This window comes from Protopterus annectens, chromosome 12.part0 (genome assembly GCF_019279795.1).
Source record: "Protopterus annectens isolate FY-2018-M chromosome 12.part0, PAN1.0, whole genome shotgun sequence".
Taxonomy (NCBI): domain Eukaryota; kingdom Metazoa; phylum Chordata; order Ceratodontiformes; family Protopteridae; genus Protopterus; species Protopterus annectens.
Genome location: NC_056746.1, coordinates 370,788,545 through 370,813,456, shown reverse-complemented (window position 1 = coordinate 370,813,456; position 24,912 = coordinate 370,788,545). Strand labels below are relative to the sequence as shown.

General features: G+C 39.1%; 1 protein-coding gene across 1 annotated transcript in view; it reads left to right on the top strand.

Annotated features, from left to right (window-relative positions):
• The window catches only part of GTF3C1 (general transcription factor IIIC subunit 1), a gene marked incomplete in the record, with an annotated part of 1,808,906 nt that overhangs the window by 584,102 nt on the left and 1,199,892 nt on the right, over positions 1-24,912 (top strand). The window contains 2 exon segments of the mRNA XM_044089472.1: positions 21,884-22,162; positions 23,593-23,738. Of these exon segments, the coding sequence (XP_043945407.1) occupies positions 21,884-22,162; positions 23,593-23,738 (425 nt within the window).

The window sequence follows — 24,912 nt, the reverse complement described above, 5'->3', positions numbered from 1 at the left end:
ACATAAATAAGAGATGATGATATTAGTGCAGGTGAAGCTATGTGCATCCTTGCTCATGTGCTATTCCTAACTCTGCTGCTACCCCTGACTCCATCCTTACACATAACCGTACAAAAACTCCTTTCACTACCCCAGTTCTGGCAGACAAGGTTGGTGTGTACTGTTAGGTGTCGTTATTGTTTAAGTAACTAATCACTAAAGGAAAATCTTTCCTTTTTCCAGTCAGTTTGGCATCATGTTTGTGTTTTTTGATAGTTGTAGGTTTTAACATAGATAATTCAGTGTTAAGTTATTCAAAGTTTCTGCATGTTGACAAATGAGAATATATTTGTAAATATGTGTACACACACACACACACACACACACACACACACACACACACACACACACACACACACACACACACTCACACCAGAAGACTAACATTTCTTGCGAGTATCCACTGGTCGGCACTCTTGTTGTCTAGCAGCGTATTCCTCTTTAACCCCTTTAAACATATGAAGGAAGTAAATACACACTCACAGCAATGTGCAAAACCATGTAGTGTATAAATTCACTGACGTGTAGTATCGAATTTTATTTGTTTCAGAAACAATAATAGGGGCCAGTGTTTTAAATGAACAGTGTGCCAACACCTTTGGTTGACTACCATAGAGGCACACCTCATTAGTTGAGAACTTCTGGCTTATAAATGCCAGTGGTGACGTTAGATTGTAAATCATTCCAGCCTGCAGGAAACGATTTTGATTTCCAAGCCATTTGGGAAGCTGACATTCTTATCTGCTCTTCATGTTCGTTTTGTTCATCTCACCTTAAGTGCATTTTATTCTTCTGGACATTGGATATGTAGGAGTTTGTTAGCTTTCAATGCATCAGGATCAGGTAACCTAAAATAAAAATGTATAAAGTATATGTGTGTGTACAAAAGTATTTTAATGATTTGTCTAATGGTGAAATATGACTGCATATTTTGAGTAATATATGGAAACCTAATGTCTGGGCCTTTTTTTAAAGGCCACCTACATCCTAAACATATTTCCTGCCCCCTTGGCAAGTAAGTATCCTTCTGAGGAAAATCTTCTACAAAATTTTCTGAGGAAAAATGTTTTTTCTATGAATTTTGTTTTTTATTTTATGTTAATAAAACGTATTCTAATTGATTTTCATGTGAAAGGATTTTTGTTTGGGGTATGCATATTTGAGGAAATTGTAAATATCTGTTGTATTGTATTTTTTTTCTTCAAGTAAAATAATTGTGTGAGGCAGCAGGATATTGTGCTTCTGAGGACTGTCACTGAAATTTTTACCTCAAAATCTTTTCTTTACTGTCAGGTTTACTGATTCAGTCAGGCTTCACTACCCACTTTTTCGTCTCTTTTCTCAGCTTGACCATGAAGCAATTATCAGTCTCCTTGCTCTTCCTTCTGTCTGCAAGAAGAAAATTTCTTGGGAGCCTTCCAGTGTAAGGCCTTCTCCCTAACTGCCTCAGCTGCTGATGAGTGACTCTGCTGTGGCCAGTCCTAGTTCCTGGGACCTTGCGTTAGGCACCCCCTTTTTGGCTTTACAGTTGTCCTGATCAGGCAGGGGAGAACCACTCTTGTCTTTAATTGAAGGAGAGGATGAAAGTATAACTGCACTTTGGTGCCTAATTCCCAGGCTAGTGCCCCTGTTTTCTGTTGGTCTCCTAGGAAAAGAAAGCAAAAAGTTGAGTGTCTCTTCTGTTATTTTAACTATGGACAAGGAAGATTGCCGGGATTTACCAAGGGATTACTTTCTTCTTTTAATGTGTTAAAAATCCTCTTCTTCTTTCACTTCAGATAGGAAAAGAAAAAAAGATTTGCCCTCACATTCTGATGACTGATTCACAGTCAGTAGAGCATGAAATGAAAGAGGTGTGATGTGATGTCGCCCTGTCTCGACTTCGTTATACTGATGGGATCAGAACCGATCTTCGGTTCCGACTCGGCCGTTTACAAAAGTTCGAAGTCTCCCAACTAGCTTGTGGCTTACTTAGCCCATGATGCTCTAGGGAATTCTCCAGATCTCATTTCCACTAAAGCAGATCGAGCGTTTCTTCAACTGGCTCTGGCTAAGTTTACCTTTAAATCATTATATTATACCTTTTAAACTTTTTTCCTCCTTTAATAATTTTGTGCTTTTATCTTAATAATTCTCTGACTTTGTTAGTCACAGTGTTAGTCTGTGTCCGTTGCTTGCTGTGTTTTCTCTGGGGTCTTCGTTTTATCTCAAGGCCTACAGTTCCATCCCTATCCCGGCTTCTATGTGTGTGTGTTAGTTCAGTTAATCTTGGCTTATAAGATTTTCTTGTACTAAGCCTTTTCTATCCGAAATATCATTGCGTGTGTGCATTATTTACTGATCAGGGAACTAGTTTGAACCCCCCAACCCCCCCCCCCCCCCGAGTCAGCTCATTTAACTTAGAGAGCGGTTCATCCCGTTTAAGTTAGAGGCCTTGTGCTACTAGACTGTCAAGTGTCCTGCTTGTTTAGTTTGGTTAATCTTTAACTTATAAGGTTTTCTTGTACTAAACCTTCTATTTGAAATATCAATGTGTGTGTCTGTTGGTTATTTATTGTTCAGGAAACTAGTTTAAACCCCTTTTCCCAAGTCAGCTCATTTAACTTAGAGATCGGCTCAGCCTATTTAAGTTAAAGGGCTTTTTTCCTGTGCTATTTTGTACTGCAAAAAAAAGTTATTTGTTGTTTCTTCTGTTCCTATCTAAATAGCTCATTTAAGAGAGAGAGTTATTACTCCAAAATATTACTGGTGTTGTTAAGTTGTGTATTCTTTCTTGGTTAATATGTCTAAGCAATTAAGACACTAAACCCTCTGGGTTTAAGAAATGTTCTAAGTGCTCCCAGAAAATGTCTTTGAATGATAGCCATACTGAATGTGTGTACTGCCTTGGAGCAGTACACTTGCAAGAGTCGTGCTCTATATGGTACTCTGTGAGTTTGAGGGTTCTCCTTTAAAGGAAAAATAAGCTGATACTGAGAGGAATGTTAGAGTTCCTTTTCGGAAGCCTTAGGAGAGGATCAAAGTGCATCAAAGTTAACCTCTTCCCCTTCTTCTAGATCTGGAAAATCAAGTAAAATATCTTCATCCTCTTCAGGTCAGTCTGGACCTACAAATAAAATTTCGAAAATGTCTTCATCTGACCCAAAATCTGTCGGGCCCGAAAAAACATCTACCTTGGCTCCTCCTGTTTCAGAACCGTTGGTATTGCAGACTCGGAGCCAGTCCTCTGTGCTGGAGCCGGTTTCTCTGACTTTAAGGTCGCCAATATGACAAAGGTCAAGATCTTCTGCCCCCTCGTCTTGGTCCTTGAGGAGTTTGTCAGAAGGTGATGTGGATCGTGTGGTGCGGAGGCTTTTAAGTACACTGGCACTAGCCAAATTATTGTCTGAGCCAACCCAGAGAGTTTCTGAGCCGAGTGGACCTACCCCATCATTATTGACTCCTCCTCCTCCGACTCGCCTTGGACCCAGAATGCATGGAGCTGATCATAAAGGAACTGTTGGAGCTGAGACCTGCAGCTCTGACTTCTGCGCCAACTTCCTCTGTGCCATCTGAGCTTGAGGAGTCTAGGAACCGACACTCTCCAGTCAAGTCCGGGGAAGACAGTTGGATCAGACAGTTGTCTGATCCGAATGTGCCTCTCCCTTAGGAGACATTTCTGGATGCACTTGTGTAACTTTGCGGAACCCTGTAAGTCTTCTTTTGTTAATGCTCCCTTCAATGGCTTGTCCTTGTTTGGGCCTAAGTCAAAGACACACTAACCAGATATGAACAGGAAGGAAAAACGGTCTGTCGTGGAGTCCATTTTTCCATACTTTCTAGACCTTCTCCAAAAGGTCAGAAGGGAGGAAAGATGTGGTTTGGAAAATCCCAGAGAGTTTTTCAAGACACACGTGGTGAGTCTTCCCCTAGGGGCAGAGGGGGAAGCAATAATGGAAGACGCCGGCCACATGGCAGAGGGGGTCTGCAGAACCAGGGGTGCCCTTTCAGTGCTCCTAAAAGGAGGCCTATCTGTCCTTCTCTGGAGGCAGTTGGGGGTCACTTATCCTTGTACCCAGATGCCTGGCTAGAAATAATAAAAGAAAAATGGGTACAAAGCATCATATCCAGAGGTTACTCCATACCCCTTTTCCCTTCCTATCCCCAAGCAGAAAAACATTCTGGATTTTCTACCTAGTCACAGGAAACCAGCAACCCTAGAAATACAGACGTTGCTAGAAAAAAAGTCGTCCAGCCGGTCCCCACAGAGCAATTAGGATCCGGGACTTACTCAAGGTTCATTTTAGTTCCAAAGAAAACAGGGGACTGGAGACCCATACTGGATCTCAGCAGATTGAGCAAATCTGCAACAAATGGTAACACTGCAGTTGATAACTTCCCTTTTTGGGAAAAGACAATTGGATGTACTCTATAGACCTCCAAGATGCATACTACCACATAAAAATGGACAGGCCATCCAGGAGTCACCTACACTTTCGGCTGAGAGCCAGTCTTTACCAGTTTCGAGCTTTGCCCTTTGGTCTCACTACAGCCCCCAGAGTGTTCAAATATATGGCAGTAGTCACGGCTCACCTGAGATGTCTTGGATTCTGAGTGTTTCCGTATCTAGACGACTGGCTCCTAACCACCACCACCAAGCATCTACTAACAGAAGTAAGAGATATCACCCTGAGACTCTGCTCCCATTTAGGGATCACAATAAACTACAAAAAACCTGCCTTATTGCCATCTCAACATATCGTTTTTATAGGCACAGATCTAGATACTACAAAAATATACATATTTATTTATTTATCTATTTATATCTAGATACTACAACATATACATAATAAATCTAGAGCAATTGATAATAGCTTTTCAATCTTACTCACAAACACTGGCTAATCTACAATGTATGTACTGTACCTGTGTACTATGTATGTATTCTACCTACATTCCAAAGTTCAGCTGTACACCACAAATCTATTACTTACCTTTATTTTTAAAATTAATATTTTTTTGATTGTTCTCTCCACTGTAACTGTTTGTGCCGCATACCACTGTAAAAACATGTCTCTTGTAATTTGTGTGTATACTGATTATGTCTAAATAACTAAATGTGTCTGTAATTTTTCTTTGTGGAGCTTTTCTCCCCGGGCCTCTGCTGAAAAAGGGCCTTTTCGGCTCAGTCAGATACCCCCGGTTAACAAATGTAAAATAAAATAAAAAGAAATAAATAAATGATAGTAAAGCTTTCCCCAGAAAGAGCACAAGCCTTGCAGCTTCATATCTCTGTCCTTTTTTTCAAAAGGAAGATTCAAGCAAGGACAGTTTTAAGAGTACTAGGCATCATGGCAGCAGCGATAAACGTAATTCCGTTTGCATGGCTGCACATGAGAATCTTACAGTGGCTGCTGTTCACTCAGCTGTCCATGCAGGAACTTCCGATGTCGCATCAGATCATATTAACAGAAACTTGCAGGAGAGATCTCCATTGGTGGCTACAGTTGTTCTTCCACAACCGTTGCCCACAGTGACTATGGATGCTTCCGAGATAGAGTGGGGGACATTATCAGGGAAGGGCTGTCCAAGACACATGGCAGGATCATGAGGCCCACTTGCACATCAGTGTCCTAGATATGAGAATGGTGCTTCTTGCGTTGCAGGCATTCCAAGACTCTCTTCTGATAGGAATGATTGCTGTCCAAGCTGACAACATGTCAGTTTTATGATATGTAAACACAGGGAGGAACCAGATCTTGCCCCCTTTGTCGAGAGGCACTGAGAGTGTCAGTGGGTAACCTCCTCCCAGCATTTTCTGGTAGCAACGCACATCCTAGGGAAATCCAGTGTGATAGCAGACAAATTCAGCAGGGCAATTCTCACAAGTGGTCCAGGAAACAAGACATAACGGAAATGATTTTCCGAAAATGGGGCCAGCCTTGCTGCAACCTTTTTTCCACGTCCATGAATGCCAAATGCAGCAGCTACTTTGCCCTAATCCCCGCTCTGGGGAAGTCCCCAAGGGATGCAGTCTTACATGATTGGCTCTCGGGTCTCCTTTACACCTTTCCTCCTGTTCCGCTGATACCCAAAATTCTTCAGGAAGCCAGCAGATTGGGAAGGATCTTAATACTTCTCACCCCATACTGGCCTCATCAAATCTGGATCCCCTTCTTTTGTGGCCTCATCTTCAGGAGGAGCCCTAGATTCTGGACCCAGTTCCGGATCTTCTGATAACACCCATCAGGGAGGCTCCATCCACCTCTGCAAACCTCCAAGTTGACAGCATGGCTGCTCCGATTCCAAACATAGCCAGGCTACCTGACCTTTCATCTTCAGTGCAACATATCTTGATTTCTTCTCACAAAGCTTTTACGAGAAGATTATATCTTAGCAAATGGAAAAGGTTTTCCTCCTGGGCTTTGAAAAATAATCTTGACCCCTTCTCTGCACCTTTACCCTCCTTTCTGGAATTTTTAGCAAAGCTTTTTCAGGAGGGGACAGCTGCAGCTACTATTAGAGTTCAACTAGCTGCAATCTCTAATTTCCATCTTGGAGAAAGAGGTCCAAATGTTATGTCCCACAGACGTTGCAAAGTTTTCTTGAGAAGTACTAACCTGTTAAAACCACCCATAAAAACCACCTCTTCCTCCATGGAACCAAAATTTTGTTTTATCCTGTATAATCCTTTTCCCCCTTTGAGCCCTCACCATCCTGGGACCAAAAGTTTTTAACCTGGAAGACAACTTTCTTAGCAATCACTTCAGCTAGGCAAGTTTCGGAGCTACAAGCATTGTCCATCAAACCTCCCTATATGCTATTCCATAGGGGCAGAGCTTCACTGCATACGAACCCATCCTTCCTACCAAAGATATGCTCGGAATCAAACTTAAACCAGTCAATAGACTTACAATTTTTTTCTCCAAATATGGCAATAAGTTGAATATATGTCACACCAACTGGATGTTCACAGACAATTACTTCTCTGCTTACACAGAACAAAGGACTTTAGAAAGACTGTGATCAACTGTTTGTATCCTTTTCAGACTGCAGGAAAGGTGCTCTAGTAGCTAAATCTACTATATCCAGGTGGTTGTCAGATTGCATTACATTCACCTACCAGTCTGTAAACAAACAACTTCCAGGCAAAATAAGAACTCATTCTACTAGGGCTATTTCTACCTCTTCTGCCTTTCGTGCAAAACTGCCAATTGACACCTTCTGTGCTGCAGCAACATGGACAAGACCTCATATCTTTATCACTCATTACAAAGTGGATAGGGACAGGGCCTCTTTTGGGTCCACTGTTCTGAAGAACGTTCTCCCGTGAACCACCCAAGAGAGATGGTGCTAGGGACATTGTCCCATCAGTAAAGAATGAAGGCGAGAGAGGACAACATCACTTAAAGAAGTTATGTACTGACCATAATGTTCCATGTGAGTTGTCCATCTTGTCTTCATTCTTACATCCCACCCTCCTGCCCCCAGCCTTTGGCTCCTGGATGATCGAGAGGTTACTATTTGGCATCTAATATTCTCTGACCCTCTTCTTGGTTTTTGTTGATAACTTTTTTATATGCGCTATTTAGTATACCAGCAAACAAGATCTGGGGAATTCCCTAGAGCGTCATGGGATAGGGAGTAAGCCATGAGCTAGTTGGGAGACCACAAGCCTTTGTAAATGGCCGAGTCGGAACCGAGGATCAATTTCAAACCCATCAGTAAAGAATGAAGGCGAGATGGACAAATCACATGGAACTTTATGCTGAGTACATAATTTCTTTTTTTTTCTTCATTGAAGTCTCCTTAGGCTGAAAATTCTGGTTCTGAAAGTGTTTCATCAAATTTCTCACCAGAAGAGCTGTTTTGTGTTTTTTTTTTTTTTTTTGAAACTATAACCAAAAACCAAAATGAAAGATTTGTTTCAGAGTGCACAGAACAAAATTCCTATGTCTCAGTAAAATTGATATGATTTGTTACAATTGTATTTTTCTTGGCCTCTGGCTGTCCCTCCTGGTTTATCAGCTTTAGAGAATGTGTTGTTTTAACAGTTTGCAGCATGGCTGACAGTCATCCCCCTGCTTCCAAAAAGTCTAATGGTTATTTAAAGTACATCAGACACATTTTCTCATCCCAAATCAAATCCTACAGTGATTCCTTTTTCAAAGCAATCTATAGCTAAATATATTGTGAATGTGAACCCCATTCCCTCTGACAAGGGTGGGAAAACTTTTGATAGATATGGGAAAAAGGTGTATTCTTTTACCACTTTAACTTTCAGAATTCTGAACTGCCAGGCCCACATACTAAAAAATTTACTGGCTTCTTTTGAGAATATAAGAAAGATAATTGTTACCCTTCATTCTTCAGAGAGAAAACTTCTTTAAATTCCTTAACTGTGTCTGCTTCTCAAGTAACCAAACACTCTTTAAAGTGCTCTTATGACTCTCCTGATGTATTAAGAGCAGCTGCTACTGGTTCAGTTATGAGGAGATGTACTTGGTTACATTCTCAAACTTACCAGCAGATGATAAATCTGAGATTTTGGCCCTTCTGCTGTTGAGGTTCTTAACTTAAGAGATCTAATGAGAGATTGAAAATTATTCAGGGGATTGGCTAGATCTTTCAACTCTCCTTTTCTCGGTTCAGTCGAAACCATGTTGAGTCATATTTCATCATTAGACAAATTATTAAAATATTTTTGTACAAGCACATACTTTATACATTTTTTTTATTTTATGTTTTCTGATCGTGATGTGATTTAAGCCAACACTTACATATTCAGCAGAAATTTTCCTCCTAATTCCAGCCTCCAGGAAGGGACTTAAAAAGTCATCTGCGCTGATGAATTGAAAAATCCATCTGCTCTCTATTTTCAGGAAGCAAAATAGAACAGTCTTGGCAAGTTTCAAATTTATTAGCATTTTAAAAAGTAATGGCAAGGAGGCCATAAGAAGAAAAGGTATCCTCCAAAATCCAAGGACCGTCCCAAAAGTAAGGTTGACTATTTAATGCCTCTTTAATCCTTAATCCATCCTGGCAACCATTTAAATTTGTCTGTCCATCTAGGCCTTCATCTTCCCTCAGTGGCATCAGATCATCTCATACAATTGGGTTCTGAGAATAATCCATTAGGTGCATAGATGACAAGGGGAGAGCTTTCCTCTTTTCCAGGGCATCTTATAAACCAAACATTCCTGTTTCCTCCAGTTTTGGAACACATTATATTGGGGGTCTTGGAACAAGCTTCCTCAGATCAGATAGGCACAGGGATTTATTCAAGGATCTTTCTGGTGCCAAAAAAGAGAGAATTTGAAGACCAGTCATAGACTTCGTCCTTTTCAGTCTCATTTCCAAGGTCCCAAAGTTCAAAATGCTATCCCTCTAAACCTTATTATCACCCTCCCCTTTCAGTCTCATGGCAAGGGTAGACTTAAAAGATGCTTATCTTTGCATGCATATTTGAAAATATTTTAGATGTTTTTAAGGGTTTCTGTATCTGGCTTGCATTGCAGCTTTGTGTTTTACCTTTTGATGCATCTGATACACAAGGGCATTTACCAAAGTGTGTGGCTCCATTAATTGCTTACTCCAGACATCAAGGCATTCACATATTTCCATATTTGGATGATCATCTTAAATTTGCAGATTTGTTTCCAGTTGTCAAGATTCCCTGATGTGTCCCTGTTTAGTCTGGGTTTCAAGTAAACTTCAGTAAATTCTCTTATTTCCCTTAGAATAGTTTTTTTTTTTCTGAGAGCTCTGTTAGATACTTCCTTAGGAGGGCTTTTCTGTCTTTGGACAAAGTAGAACTGTATATAGAAATCTTCTTGAGCTTTTACAAGCAATCTTTGACATCTGCTGGGCATTTTTCATGATTCTGGGTTTCATTGCCTTTATGATTATCATGATTTCCTTGACCGGACTTCACAAGAGAAAAATTCAAGGGTATCTCAGGTCAGTCTGGGGTTTGTAAAAAGGGAGGTACTTTGGTGGGTGAACCATTTTTGTGTTAAACCAGATCTTCCTTTCCTTCCTTTTACCTGTCTCATTCTGTCACAACAGAATCCACAGGCTTTGCTTGGGGAAGGGTGGTATGTATCAGAAGGTGAACCAACAAGACATAAAAAAGCAGATAACTGTTATATAGATATTGGCAGTAGTCGGTGCTCTTCTCTATAAGCCTCAAATTATCTTTGATCTCCTGGACCACTGCAAGTTATTACAGAAATCAGCACAATGATGTGGTATATAAACACACAAGGAAGTACAACCATTTGGGACTTGCCATGATTACCTGGGAGGTAGTAGTTTGACTCTTCAGGCATCAAATGGAAGATTTGAGGTTCTTGACTTGAAATACTGTGTTACTCATTCCACTGACTTCTGCAAGAAGACTAGTTGAGTTTCGCAATCTTATGGTGAGTCAACCCTATTTAGTTTTTCACAAGAATATGGTTTCCTTGAGAACAAGTCCTTCTTTTATACATAAAGTAAATGTTTCATAATGTACTGGGAGATTAATACATTAGTTCAAGGTATTCTTTCCAGAACCCTAAAATGAGAGAGAGAGAATCTTACATCCTATGGGTATCCATAGGTAGCTCATACACTACATAGACAGAATAAAGTCCTTCAGGGAGGCCAATCAGCTGTTTGTTTCCTATAAAAGTAAAAAAGGGCAGCTAGTGTCAGTGCAGACATTTTCTGGATTGCGGTCTAATGCAGACACTGTGCTAGTCTCACCATAACAAGTCACTTCTAGGCAGGGTGATGGCTCACTCTGCCATGGCTTTGTCTTCTTTTATGGCTTTTTGAAAAGGGTGGACTCGAAGTATTCTAGAAACAACAACATTGTCCACTGTGTATACTTTCACAAAGCATTGCAAACTGGATTCCTTTTCCAGGTCCAGAACAGGCTCAGCTAGGCCCATTCTCCAAGGGCTCTGGGATTCTTAAATTCCTTCTACCTCCCTATATAATCCTAAGATTTGGTAATCCACCCATACTATTTTGCACTACTAAACCAGTCTTTCCCTGCATAACCATCTCAGATGAAAGCCTGTCAGAAACATGAATTTTAATCTGTTTTTCTTCAACTCAAGTACAAATTCTGAGTACTTTTATTTTGATTTTATTGGCTAGGTATACCCTATTGGCTCATTTTCATAGGTAGTCTTAGATGGTTTTTATAATGACTGGTCCCATCAGGAAGCTTGGCAGTAAGGCATCAGGTTTCTTAAACACTGAAAAAAATTAACGGTCTTTATCTGGACAAAAGTAACAAAAAATGTGAAAAACATGCCTTTGCAGGAGCAGGCCTCACTGGATCACTCTCTTTCCTGAGTTTTGAAGTATCGCTGTGAACTTATAATTGTTAATTTTTTTTTCCATCTTTAGAAAAGTCAACATTTCAAATCTTGCCTTGCTAGGTAGAATCCATATTGATTAGGGAAAATTTTTCCAGGAAACTAGGGGAAACCTACCTGATTATTATTGGCTAGGAAATTCTCGTGTACCTGTTAGTTCAGTAGGGGGGAATGCACAGCTGTAACGAAAACAGATAAGGAAGCTTTGCATGTGGAAGTCAGAGATCCTGGAGGACTACAAAGATTTTGAATTACATGCTGAGTTATAAAGATTTTAACAGCATAGCAGAAGATGTTTTGTTTTTTTGTTTGTTTTAAATCAAAGGAGTATTGTAATGTGTAACATTGCAAAATGTACTGTAGCTGCTATGAAAAGTCACCCATTAGTGGGGTAGAAATGATGGTCCATTGATATCTGAAGTTACAGGAGGTGTAGAAATAAAAGTAGAGGAGTACAGAGAGTAGGTGTAATGGATACAATTGATCTGAGTAGTCATTCATACATTCATTTGATTTCTTATCTGCTTAATTAGAGTCACAAGAGTATAATGTTGATTCCTAGCAGTCAGTGGGCACAAGGCAGAGAAAGTAGTGCTGAGCAAGGCACCAGCCCATTGCAGATGACAGACCAATACACTCGTACAAATTTGGGCAAGTTTGAGGGTTACCATTTCACCTCTTTTGGATGTGGAAGGAAACTGCATTATCTCACAAAAAAACATGCAGGCACAGATGCAATGCAGACTCTGCAAAGGTTAGAAAGATACAGGGAGGTGTGCACACTCTGTACAAAAGGCACCCCGTCATAAAAAAGAATATTTAATTCTCTATAAAATTAATGTCTTGTCACCATAAATGAGAACCACTCCCTTTTGGTTACATGGACAATGTGGCCCTGCTAGTTTTGATACAAAGGGGTTGGGAGGGTGGCCTAATGGTTGATGTGTTTGCCTTACAAAACACAAGGTGCAGGGTTTGAGTCTCACAAAGGATAATTGGCTAGGCTTACAATGGCTGGCAAGGGGAGTTAGCTTAGTACTAATCTATGAACTTATTGTGTAAGTACTTTACAGATAGAATAACACCCTAAGTGCAGCATTACCCTGGTGTCCAAGTGTATTTCCCCTGAAACTTTTAATAAGAGATGTTAAGTAGTGTTTGAGATTTCATATGTGTGTACCTAATAATGGCCTTAACATGGAGTGGCACTCAGAGTTGTATCTTGTTTGTCTGATACATATAATCCAAACATGCATTTATTTAGTTGGCATTATGTCAGATCTAGCAGTCATGCAGTTTTCTCTATATAATTGAAACTTTTTGACTTTCAAAAAATTAGCAGTCTCTACCAAATAAATACCCACATGAGATGTTAAGCACTGCACAAAGTATCGAGGTGCTTAGGTTGACTTTGTTTCACTGAATCTCATTTCATCCCGACCACATCGCTGAAAAAAAAATTATTGAAAACTCATTTCACTGAATCTCATTTCACTGAACTGAACTTAGTATATATGGCACTGTGTAGAGTACTGTAAGGCAAGTAAAAGTTATATGCCCTTTTCCCCACTGTAGTGCGATCCTGGGGTTAGTATATATAGTTATGGGGGTGTGGGGGGCACAGCCCCCCACTTTGTTTGTTTTATATTGTATTTTACCAAAAACATCAAAACAATACATTTTAAACAATAGACATGCATAGCTGCAACACCAATGACTGACTCTCTCCAGAAGACGATATGTACTCAAACTAAGTGGGGGGGCACACATCCCCCCATAACTATATATGCTAACTCCAGGATTGCACTACAGTGGAGAAAAGGGTATATACCTTTTACTTGCCTTACAGTACTCTACACAGTGCCATATATACTGACTGCAGTTCAGTGAAATCAGTTTTCATTATTTTGAATTTTCAGCAAAGTGGTCGGGGTGAAATGAAATTCAACGAAACAAAGTAGACCCAGGTGCTTATATGCCTTTATATTCCAGAAGATGAGGATTGATTCAAATTTCCCCAAGTGGTCTATGAGAAGCATATAATTTACCAGGCTCTTTTTGGTAAGTAAAGTCCAAGAAATTTGAATCACCACCACCTGAATGTTTTCTACTCCATGATCACATTCTCTGTCATGTCACTGTTCAGCAGAAGAGTCTGTTTGCCATTGTTGCTCCTCCAAAGTGGTAACTTTCATGTCAGAATGAGGAGGAGGAATCAAAGTTTAGAAGCAAAAGCTGACACCCTGCAACTTATGACTTTTTTTTTGAGGCCCTTAAATGCTGACTGAGTGGATAGTGGTGGCGGGGCCACCTACATGCATCATCCTTTCAAATACTGACTGACTCGGATAACTGACTTCTTTTCTTTTCACCCATGATCTCCCAAGTCATTTCAGTGCCGGAATCAAACTGTCTAGCTCTTACAATGTCTCAAGATTATCGTAAAGGAAGCTAGAATGAGCTTGAAGCCCAGTTCTGTATTTCATACTGTCTTTATAGGGTCACCTAGACAGTTGTGCTGTGACAGCCTTTCTTCTTTTGGATGGATTCAGGCTTTCAGAAGGAAGTTTTGTTTATTTTGCTCATATAGACCATGTTAGCATGAGTAGTATTTTATCTTACAAGCTATATGGAAGCCACGGTTCCCCATGGTTCATATGCAAGTCTTCACTTGCAATGTTTGCATTGGACTTTGGACATCTTGCAAGCCCAAATTTCACAAGTCTTGTCTACCACGGACTGGTTTTATAAGGCCTGCTACGAAGGCTCAGGATGGTGGCTGGACATCAGCTTGGTACAGCCTTCTCTTCAGAATTTGTCTTTAGTCCAGATTACAATAAATACTTCTCTGTTGGCATAGAGGGTCCATTTTGGCAGATTTTCAGGAGGAGAGACATTGATTCTATCAACAGAAAAAGTAAGTGCTGAAAAATGACTGAAGTGTTATTAGACCACCAGCATTTTGCTGTCTGTCTTTCTGTCTGAGGGATACTCGATCCTTTTCATGGATAGCTTGGCAGTGGTGTTCTACATAAGCATACAGGAAGGATCAGATTTATGTCCATCACTATTTTTCTAGTTGCCTCACATTTCCCATAGAGGTTAAAATGTCTTGTGGACAGACTCACTGAAAACTTTCTAGATAAAGGAATGATCTTACATTCACATTATTTGTTGAGTTTTCTTCAGAAAGTGGGGACAGCCTCTGTTGTAATCTGCTTGCTTCTCTTAACAGCCATGACAAGCACAAGAGCTTCCTCACTTCTGTGCCCCACAAGGGTTATTCCAATCAGCATTCTTTTACAGCACCCTGGTTTCATTCCTCTTGTATGCTTTTTCTTTGGTACCACTAATATGAAGTTCATTCAGTAAGTGACCATGGAGAGGGCTTCACTGATTTTGATACATTTCTGTTCCAGGCAGCTCTAATCCCCCTTTTTAATCCAAAGATTGACTTATTGCTATAACCTTCTGATCTAGACTTTTCAAATTAAGCATAATGCCTTTTTAAGAGAGGCTTAGCTGAAACTTTCTACAGAGAAGTTACTTGTAGACAAATGGTAGACATTTTAAACGTGGATGACTGCTTGTAACTTGCTTCCCACATGGCTGAAATGGCACTTTTTCCTAACTTCTTGCCATGCATTTTCATTTACGGTCTTAATCCTTCTGTTAAGGTTCACTTAGCTGCCATTTCTAACTTTTACCAATGGGGTAAGGGGCAAATGTACCTTTTTGAGACCGAAAAACCTTAGTGAGAAGTGCGTTCTTCATCAGGCTACTGTCTGAGGTTAGGCTTCTGCATATGATCTCTGTTTCATGATGGAGAAACTTTTTGAACCCGCTGACATACAGACATAAAATTATTTTTTTGGAAAGCTCTAATGAGGATCCTTCCTTTCAAATTAGGTCATGTGTTAAAAATATTTTTTTCCTTGAAAGAAAGTTTTTCATTGCTCATTACCTTAAGTAGGATGGTGTTAAGTGCTTCACATTTTCTGTTCAACCTCCATCCTTAATTTTATAAGGTCAGGGTAACTGTGTACACTAATCCCATCTTTATTCCTAAATTTATTCTGATTTTCTTTTTGAACCAGTGTATTCATTTCCTGTTTTTTTTTTTTTTTTGGAGAATTCCGTTAAGTAGGGAACATCTTATGCATACTGTGGAGGTGTACAGACTGTCACAGTATTAAAATCAGTGCATTGGCATGTCCTTTGCCAAGAGAAGGGAATATACAAAATGTTACATTAGTTTCTGTTCATGCTGCTGGCCTGGTGCAGCACGTTGTTGCCACAGATGTTCTAAAGGCAGTTTTACCAGAGGCTCTTCAGCTTCTGGTGCCTTGTTTTGGATTGTTTTGGACAAGACTTGTGGTGGTGTTACTTGGGCTACACTCCATGCAGCCACCAAGCACTACAAGCTTCATTTGGCTTCCTGTACTTTTTTTTTTTTTTTTAAACAGATAGTTAAGGGGAGTGAGGCAATAGAGCGTGAGAAGGGAAGAAGAGAGTTATTGAGACAAATGCTATGCAAATCAAAGTGCTTAGATAATTAAATGAGTAAATGCATGCCATACTTAAGGGCAAAGTTACAAGTACTGCACTAACAAAAGTGTCATTGGCTACAGGGGAGAAGGGAGTCTGAAGAGTTACCAAGACTTGGAGTATCTAGGAGTCATGTGGAAAGATGGTGCATACTCAAAATTACATGAGCTGTACAGAGGAAGAGTTAAGGGTAAGAAAAATAAGTGACTGAGAGAAAGTCAGTTTAGCTCAGAAACCAAAAAACAGCAACTGGGATTGCTGGCAGGTCATCAGTGTATACAAGCCAGATAATGACTTACTCAGAAATTTAATTAAACACCATAGTGATACAGGACCTCAGAATTTTAGCAGTGAACTGGAAGGCAGTGACACCAGTGTAGAATGGAAAAGGAGACAGACAAAGCTTGATTGAAATGCAAAGTAAAATCCTAGCAAAGAAAGGAAATGTCCTTTACTAGGTCCTCAACAAAATATTAGAATTGAAAAGGTAGTTTTAAGGTGTTAACAAGCAGCAATTACAATATGAAAGTAAATGTGTAAGAGAAGGGAAACTATTTAGTGAATATTCTGTTTTAAAGTACGTTCAGTTTCAAATTGGATTCTTGACAGTTCTAGTCTACTTTTTTAAACACCTTTATTGAGTTATCACTTGTGACAGAAATTTAAATTTATGAAAGAGTAATCAAACCATAGTAACAAGTCATGCTTACAAACATTATTCATGACATATATTGTTATATATAATATAAGCAACATTGCATAAATTATTCAATTCCTGACTTCTCTTAAACCTCATTCCTTCTCCAAAACATTTTATGCATGTATTGTTCCTCCAATTACCATTTTTTCCAATGTAATTTACTCCTACCCTTATCTAAAGATCCCACTTCCTTCTTTTTTTCTCTGTTAACAGTATTCAATACTTCAAATATAGTTGGTTTAGATTTTGATTTCCATTTTCTTGTAATTGTTTTTTTGACAGCTACCAGAAATAAACTTAACAAGGCCTTACTATGTCTTGGCAGTTAACAAAAGGGAAAGAGGATACCCCTGCCTAGTTCCTCTGTTCAGACACAACTTATCAGAGAGGAACCCTCCCACTGTGATTTTTGCCTCCAATCTCTCAGATATCCTTCTAATTAACCTTATTATTGTATCAGGAAATGCAAATGCTTCCATTGCCTACTCATAAAATCCCAGCTTACTCTGTCGAATGCTTTCTGTGCATCAAGACCCATCGATAACAGTGGTATTTCTTAAATTCTGCTTCCGTCTGGGTCATCGTTGTTCTGATAATGTTGTCAAATGTTTGCTTCCCTCCACAAAGCCACATTGGTCCATACCTATCGATTTTGGCATCACCTTTAACTTTGGCATATTTAAGTCTTCTATAAATATTTCCATTTGTGCTTTTTCTTGACTTCCTCATTTCTCTACTATATACAAGTTTTTGTAAAATTTCCAAAACATCTCTAATACCTCTACGGGATCTCTGGTTATTTTTCTTGTCATAGGCTTCCTAAGTATGGCAATAGCTGTTTCTACTTTCTATTGCGTAAGTCATTGTGCCACAAATTTTTGTGCTCCTGAATTATCATAAAAAATAGTTGCTTAACCACAATCTTTCTAAACTCATGCATATTATCCAGGTACTCTGTTATATTCCCTTATTTTGTAATACTTTTACCTTTGTCAGACCCTGTAAGTAGTTCTTATTACTTCATAACCAGCTCTGTTTTTATTTTATTTCTACCTATTTTTAAACTCCATTTTCATTTTATCCCACTTACTAGCTATAACTTCTGGAGTCCTTTCTATATTCCCTAATAACTCCTGGATAATTTATACTACCCATTCCTTAAATTCATGTCTTTTGAACAGGTAAGTGTGGAAGTGATAGTGCCTCATTTGTGCTTCATTACCCTGGATTTTTTTTCCTTGTAATTATTGGCACATGATCTGAAATAGTTATTAGATGTATATCACAGTTGTCAACGAAATGGACATGTTCCTGTGAAATATAACTCTTTCAAGTCTAGCCCAGACATTGTAGAAGTAATATGTAAATTCTTTCAGCATTCCTAATACTGAATTCATGTCTTTCATACCAAATATTTTCATAAATGTCTTCAGAAATCTACAGTCTTTTATTATATTTTCCCTTCTAGTCACCCCAGATGCATCCTGATTGTTGCAAATCAAATTCCAGTCCCCACCTACAAGTAATATTCCCTGCAGAAAGCTGATTATTTTTCCCAGTTCTTTTATTTCCAAAATAACAGTTTTAGGTGGAATATAAATGCATGCCAGCATAAATTTTCTTCTTGTGTCAGTAGCCCTTTACTTCTACAAATCTGCCATTATTATCTTTTCCCTATTCATTCACTACTGGAGCACATCTAGCATTTAATATAAGTACCCTTTTTCTCCTTTGTCCCTGACATTCTGCAGTATATCCATCCCGAAGTCCTTCCTTTTGTCATATTCACATGCTCGATTCTTTCCAAATGTGTTTCCTGTAGCATTGCTATTTCCACTGTGCATTTTTTAATGTAATTAAGTATTCTTTCCTTTTTGCCTAAACTGTGACACCATTCGCATTCCAAGATAATATGCAAAGTATTTCCATTATAGTAAGAAGGCATTATTCCCACCTATAATATATGGCAGCTTTTTTAAATGTCTTTTTCTAGCTTTTGTGATGCATACATCCATTAATGTTTGGAAGGTTAATCCTGTATTAATTTTCTTTCTTATCAGCATTAGAACATATAACATGTTGCAAGACGTTTTGTTTTAATAAAAAACATTAAACAAAAAAAATAAACACATCTCCAGCACATCCCATAATGTGTTAACACACTTCCAGCACACCCCCATAATGTGTTAACTTAATACAAACACACACAACTATATGCATCTTGTTTAAACCTCCTAATAGGAACATTTGTGCCAAGTAACTGCTAACATAGTCCCTAATTAACCTGAAATTGAGGTTATTTGTCTCCTATTCGTAATCTTCTTTCATGCCACCTAGGGACATCTTAGCCTCTGTCAGAGACTCTGTCCTTCAGGTTCTTTTGTCACAGTCATTATTGTTATCTTTCCCCGTTTTTACAGTTTTACATGGAGTCAGGGTGTCGCATTAACATTAGTCATTGTGAACGAATCACATAGAGCCAGTTGTCTTAAGTTAGGTACAGCATTTTTGGTGCTCCCCATAATAAAGCATGTTTGAGTTGTGTACTTGTCCAAAGCACCATCCGTCTTTCTTGTTTTCCCTTCTCATTGGCGTAGCTTCAAAGCATGCACTTTGGCTGCAAGACACTAGCCCTCTTTCCAGTTTCCTTGCTTATTTGTTTATATTGAGGCAGACATTTTGGCTGCAGGGCATCAAACTACCCTCCAGTTACCCATTTCATGTAGTCAAAAGTTCATTTTATATATATATATATATATATATATATATATATCGCTTACAGTTTGTAAATGCATTGTGATTGATATTTTCTGTTTGTAAGGAAAAGGTTATTTAGTGTTATATTAGAAAGTACCATGTAAAATAAATAAACAAATATATACATATATATATATATATATATATATATATATATATATATATGTGTATGTGTATATATATATATATATATATATATATATATATATATTTTTTTTTTTTTCCCTTTCTTTTTGTAGTCTATAAATGGTATTTATTTTGGGTCTATATTAGAACACCGAACGTTCAAAATTTTGAGTGTTCTAATATCGAACCCTATGAATCGAAAATTTAAAACATTGAACATACAGAACAGCAATTTTTTTCCTAGGGAAAAAATTTGCTGTTCCAAAACACATACACACAACACAAGCACACCAAACAAACAGCAATCCACACACATACACCTAAACTCTTACACCTAACCCTACACTAAACTATATATACACCACTAACTATCCACTTACCTTAACCCAAACCCTAACCCTAAGGTCCGTCACTATCACATAGTCACCTCACCCGTGCCCTAAGCCTCACATCCACACAATCGCACACTTACCTGACCCGCGCCTTAACCCTAACTCACCTAACCCGCCCTAACCCTCATGTCCACACAATTCCACACTTACCTGAACCTGACCCGTAACTTTCCACCACAGCGCTGAAAACACCGAAGCAACAGAAACAGACAACCAAATTCTTTCCCTAGGAAAAATTTGGTTTTCTGTTTTTTCTATATTTTCAGTGTTCACTGAAAACGGGTTGATATTAGAACACTCAAAATTTTGAATGTTCGTGTTCTAATATAGACCCTTTATTCTGACCTAGTGGCCTTCAAGATGCTTGCTTGCCATAACACCTTGTACTTCCTGTGTGCGTGTGTGTGTAAATGGTATTTATTTTGACCTAGTGGCCTTCAAGATGCTTGCTTGCCATAACACCTTGTACTTCCTGTGTGTGTGTGTGTGTGTGTGTGTGTGTGTGTGTGTGTGTGTGTGTGTGTGTGTGTGTGTGTGCGTCAATGTGCGTGCACCTGCATCTATACTTTAAATGATTAATTTGTACTTTACAGTACCAGTTAACACACCATTACTCATGATGCCTTGCTCTTGTGTGTTTTGCCTTATCAGAAACCAGAAAGAATACATAACAAATGGAAAAAAAAAGTGTTGCCCTTTATTTTATGTGACATTGATGTCATGAAGTGGGTGGAGAGTTAATGGGGCAGAGATGGGGTTGGTTATGGGATGTGAGAGGGGTGTGACTTTGGTCCTGTTTTAGCCACAATGAAATGTGGCAATCCTACCAGCTATATACAAGGACCCAGTGACTTGAGTACAAACCGTGTTCCTTCTCACAAAGGGGTTCCCAGTGGGAGTGGGTGTATATCAGGGTTCAGCTTTGGGCCCACTGCTTTTCAGCTCGTGATGGACCACATTAGCAAACAAGTTGAAGGGGAGAGATCAACAAAGTTGATGCATGCAGATATTGGATTACAGGCAGACGTTGAGCAAACCTTCAACAAAAAATAGGGGAGTGGCATGCAAACTGAAGGCACATGGGATAAAACTGAGTAAAGATAAGACAATTTTAATGGCAGCAAAGGTGTAATTCAGAAGAAGCTGAAAACTGAGATAGAAGGGAAAATAGTGGTACAGGTTAACAGCTTCAAGTATCGAGGAGGGTGGTTGAAGAGAAGGGAAGTCTGAATGAGTAGGTCAAAGCTGGAATCAGAGGGACTACAGCCAACTGCCAGAAGGTGTGAGGGTTAGTGTGAAGCAGGAGAATGCCAAAGAAAATGAGTAGTAATGTGTATAAACAGCAGTGCAACCAGGTAGTACTGTATGGTACAAGAAACCTGGACAGTAAAGGCAGAGCAATTGAGGAAGCTGGAGGTGATGTTACACAGTGTACAAGACTACGTCTGGATACAACACTAATATTTCTTTGTTTTATTTTGGAGTCTGCACTACAGGAAAGATGAGATCACAGTAGAAACAATGCAGTGTTTGTGATGCAGTTTAAATGACCATGAACTTACTGAAGTTTGTCTTGATATCAGGACAACATATGGAGCATGGACTTAGTGGTTGGCCAGGCAAGAAAGAAGCTGCAGACTTTCAGCTTCTGGAGATAGTGTACTTTAAGTGTAGAGCTAGTAGAGATATCCGGTTTGAAAATCAAATGTTGCACAATTATTATGGAATTTTATAACCTAGTGCAGATTTGTCAACATTTTTCACATTATTGTGCTTCTTTTTACAAGGTCTGTTAACATAATTATTGCACATGCAGTTTTCTTATTGACTTTTTTGATTTCCAGTATCTTTTTCTACAATAATTGCTAATGTCTGCTTTTCTTCCTATCTTTGAGAACAGCTAGTGCTAGAGACTATATCAGTACAAAAGAATTTGCTTAAATGATTTTGTATATATCCTTTTTTTTTAGTTGCTGGGCTGGGCCGTTCTCGGGGCTTTTTGCCAAAACTTCCTCGATTAAGACTACTTCATATATTCTTGTTTTACATCATTTATGGACACCCAATGAGGAAACGTCAATGTAAGACAAAAAAAACACCAGTAATAAACTCTGATGGAGGACAGGAAGAAGGAAACACAGAATCAAATACAGGCACCTATACACAGGACAATGCAACAGATACAGAGCAGAATGAAGAGGACTCTCTATTGAGTACTGAAGCCGAGCAGATCTTTTCCACTGAAATGGGTAAGATAATATTTTGACTGTGAGAATTATTATAATCTTCATTATTTTGTTTTTACCTTACCGGTTCTTTTTACCATGTAGTCATGCTCTACTCTGATTCATTTCTTTACAAAATGCATATTGTTTAAACTTCCTTAATGTTACTTGCTTTACCAGTCTAGTTTTCTATTTCTTTTTTTTTTTAGAATGATTACCAAGAAATAGTATCTATTAGGTTTGCCACTGTATAGTGTATTGGTAGCAGTCTTTCCTTATATGGATTCTGATACCTCTTTGCAAGTCGCATTTTAGCATATTGTGAAATGGGATGAGGTTGCATGTACAGAGGGGCATGGTAGTCAGCGGGTATGCAACTTCGGATGAGGTTGCATATAGAAGGGGCATGGTAGGCGGAGGGTGTGTGACTTGGGATGTGGTCGCATGTACAAGGAGCATGGTAGGCAGAGGGTATGCATAAAAAAAGTAGATGCTTAATCGGTTATTTGCCAGCAGTATTGGTATCAGCATACAGTGAACTGAGAAACAGGATTTAAGAAATATGTAGAAATCCTCTGTAAGTACCATAGGGATTCAGCATGTTTGACACTCTTGAAGCTTCTTTGTGGGCATCCTGGTGTTTATTGTCTGTGCTGTAATATCAGCATTGTACAGAATGCTGTAATTTGTGTAGATGTGACTATACTACGACTTATGGTGGCCAAAGTGACTATGTCTCACTTGTGTGTTATGAAGGATCACCTGCATGGGAGCTTCAGTTTGCTTGGTGACAGTTTTTCAGTCATTTTTTTCCCCATCACGATAGCGGCTTCTTTAGAAAAATTTTAGTTATTCCCACTTTGGTAAGCTGTTTGCTGCCTGCACATTTTTCCGGAACATAAATCGCTGGCATTTTGAGAAAAATGTTAGCAATTCAAGTTAGTAATTGACAGGCTGTTTCCTTCTATACATATATTTTCATGATCCTTCCTTCTAATGTTGACATACATGCTCTGCAGTAGTAATTGCTTCCTTCTGATTAAGAAGCTGATTACTCATGTCTGAGTACCTTTCTTGCATAGCATAATGTGTGATGATTTTGATTGTGTGCATAGAGTTGATGGACTGTAGCCAGGAGTGGGGCATGTTCAGTGATGAGCTGCCTTTCTACATGCTTGAGTACTTGTGATTCGAGTCCATCTTAAAATTCTTGCATATCATAATGTGTGACTATTTCGATTGTGTACATAGAGTTGATGGACTGTAGCCAGGAGTTGGGGCATGTTCATTGATGAGCTGCCTTTCTACATACTTGAGTGCTTGTGATTCGAGTCCATCTTAAAATGTAGGGTAGAGTGCATAGCTTGAGAATAGTTTGGTACCTTATGTTGAAACATCCTTTGGCTTCTGCATTTAAGATTTCTAAAGTGGTAATAAAACTGTTTTTTCTTCAGAGTTTGTGAATGAAGTATCCTGGAAAAAATGGGTTCCTCCATGTCTCATCCATAAGGAGTTCGGATTTGGCTGGGCTCTTGTTAGTGATATACTTCTCTGCTTGCCACTGTCGATTTTCATCCAGATTATACAAGTCAGCTACAAGGTACTCTTGTATTTATAGTTTTAGTGAACTGATGCCAGTAAATAGAAACTTTAATAATCAATACATTTGCTCTTTAATTTTCGCATCAACTCCACAATAGTGCCAATAATATGCTGAATCCATAGCCTACCCAGTATCTATCTTAATAAATAGATCTATCCAGGAATCTACAGTACCAGACATTTGGAAATCCTTCTTCACTACCCCCTTGCATAAAGGGGGAAACTCAACCGACCCATCTAACTTTTGTCCAATTGCCATCCTCTCTCCAAACTCTTAGAAAAATGTGTACATTCTCAACTCCTAAACTATCTCCTAGAACATAACCTCCTCACACACTCCCAACATGGCTTCTGCCTAATCACAGCACCTCTACAGCCCTCCTGTCTTTCACACACTCAATAGCCGAAGCTCGAGACAAAGACCTCCTAGTATCCAGCCTCTTCCTCGACCTCTCAAAAGCCTTCGACACTGTCTCTCACCTTCTGCTTCTAACTAAACTTTCTAACCTCAGTCTAGCTCCCACCTCCCTAACCTTTTTCTCTAATTATCTCTCTGACAGACAGCAATCTGTTTGTTAGCTCTCCACCTGCTCACCCTACCTCTCAGTAACCACTGGGGCGGTGGCTCAAGGCTCCATCCTTGGACCCCTCTCATTCAACATCTTTACAAATGATCTATATACCTCCTGCAAACAATCTGTACTAATCCAGTATGCCGATGATTCAACTCTCATGTGCACATCCAACAATATATCTGACCCTCACACACTCACCCAGGACACCTTTCTTTCTGTAGAAAAATGGCTTGCTGAAAATCTTCTCATCCTAAACCCCAAGAAAACCAGACTTCTGCTATTCTTCCCCTAGACTCTCTCTCACCTAAAGTCTAACTTTCTTATCTCATCCTGTAATAACACCATCATTCAACCTGACTCCCACACAAAACTTCTAGGAGGCATCATTGATGATGAACTTAAATTTAACCTACACATCCTTCAAAGTATAAAGAGAACTCACCAAAAGCTTGGTATGCTCTACCGCAATTGTAGATTCCTGACCTATGATGCCATACTGTCCCTGTCACAGGCTCTTCTTCTCCCCTCCCCTACTCTATGCCACCCCTATACTAACTAATATTCAAGCAACTACCCTGATCAAACTCCAACAAACAT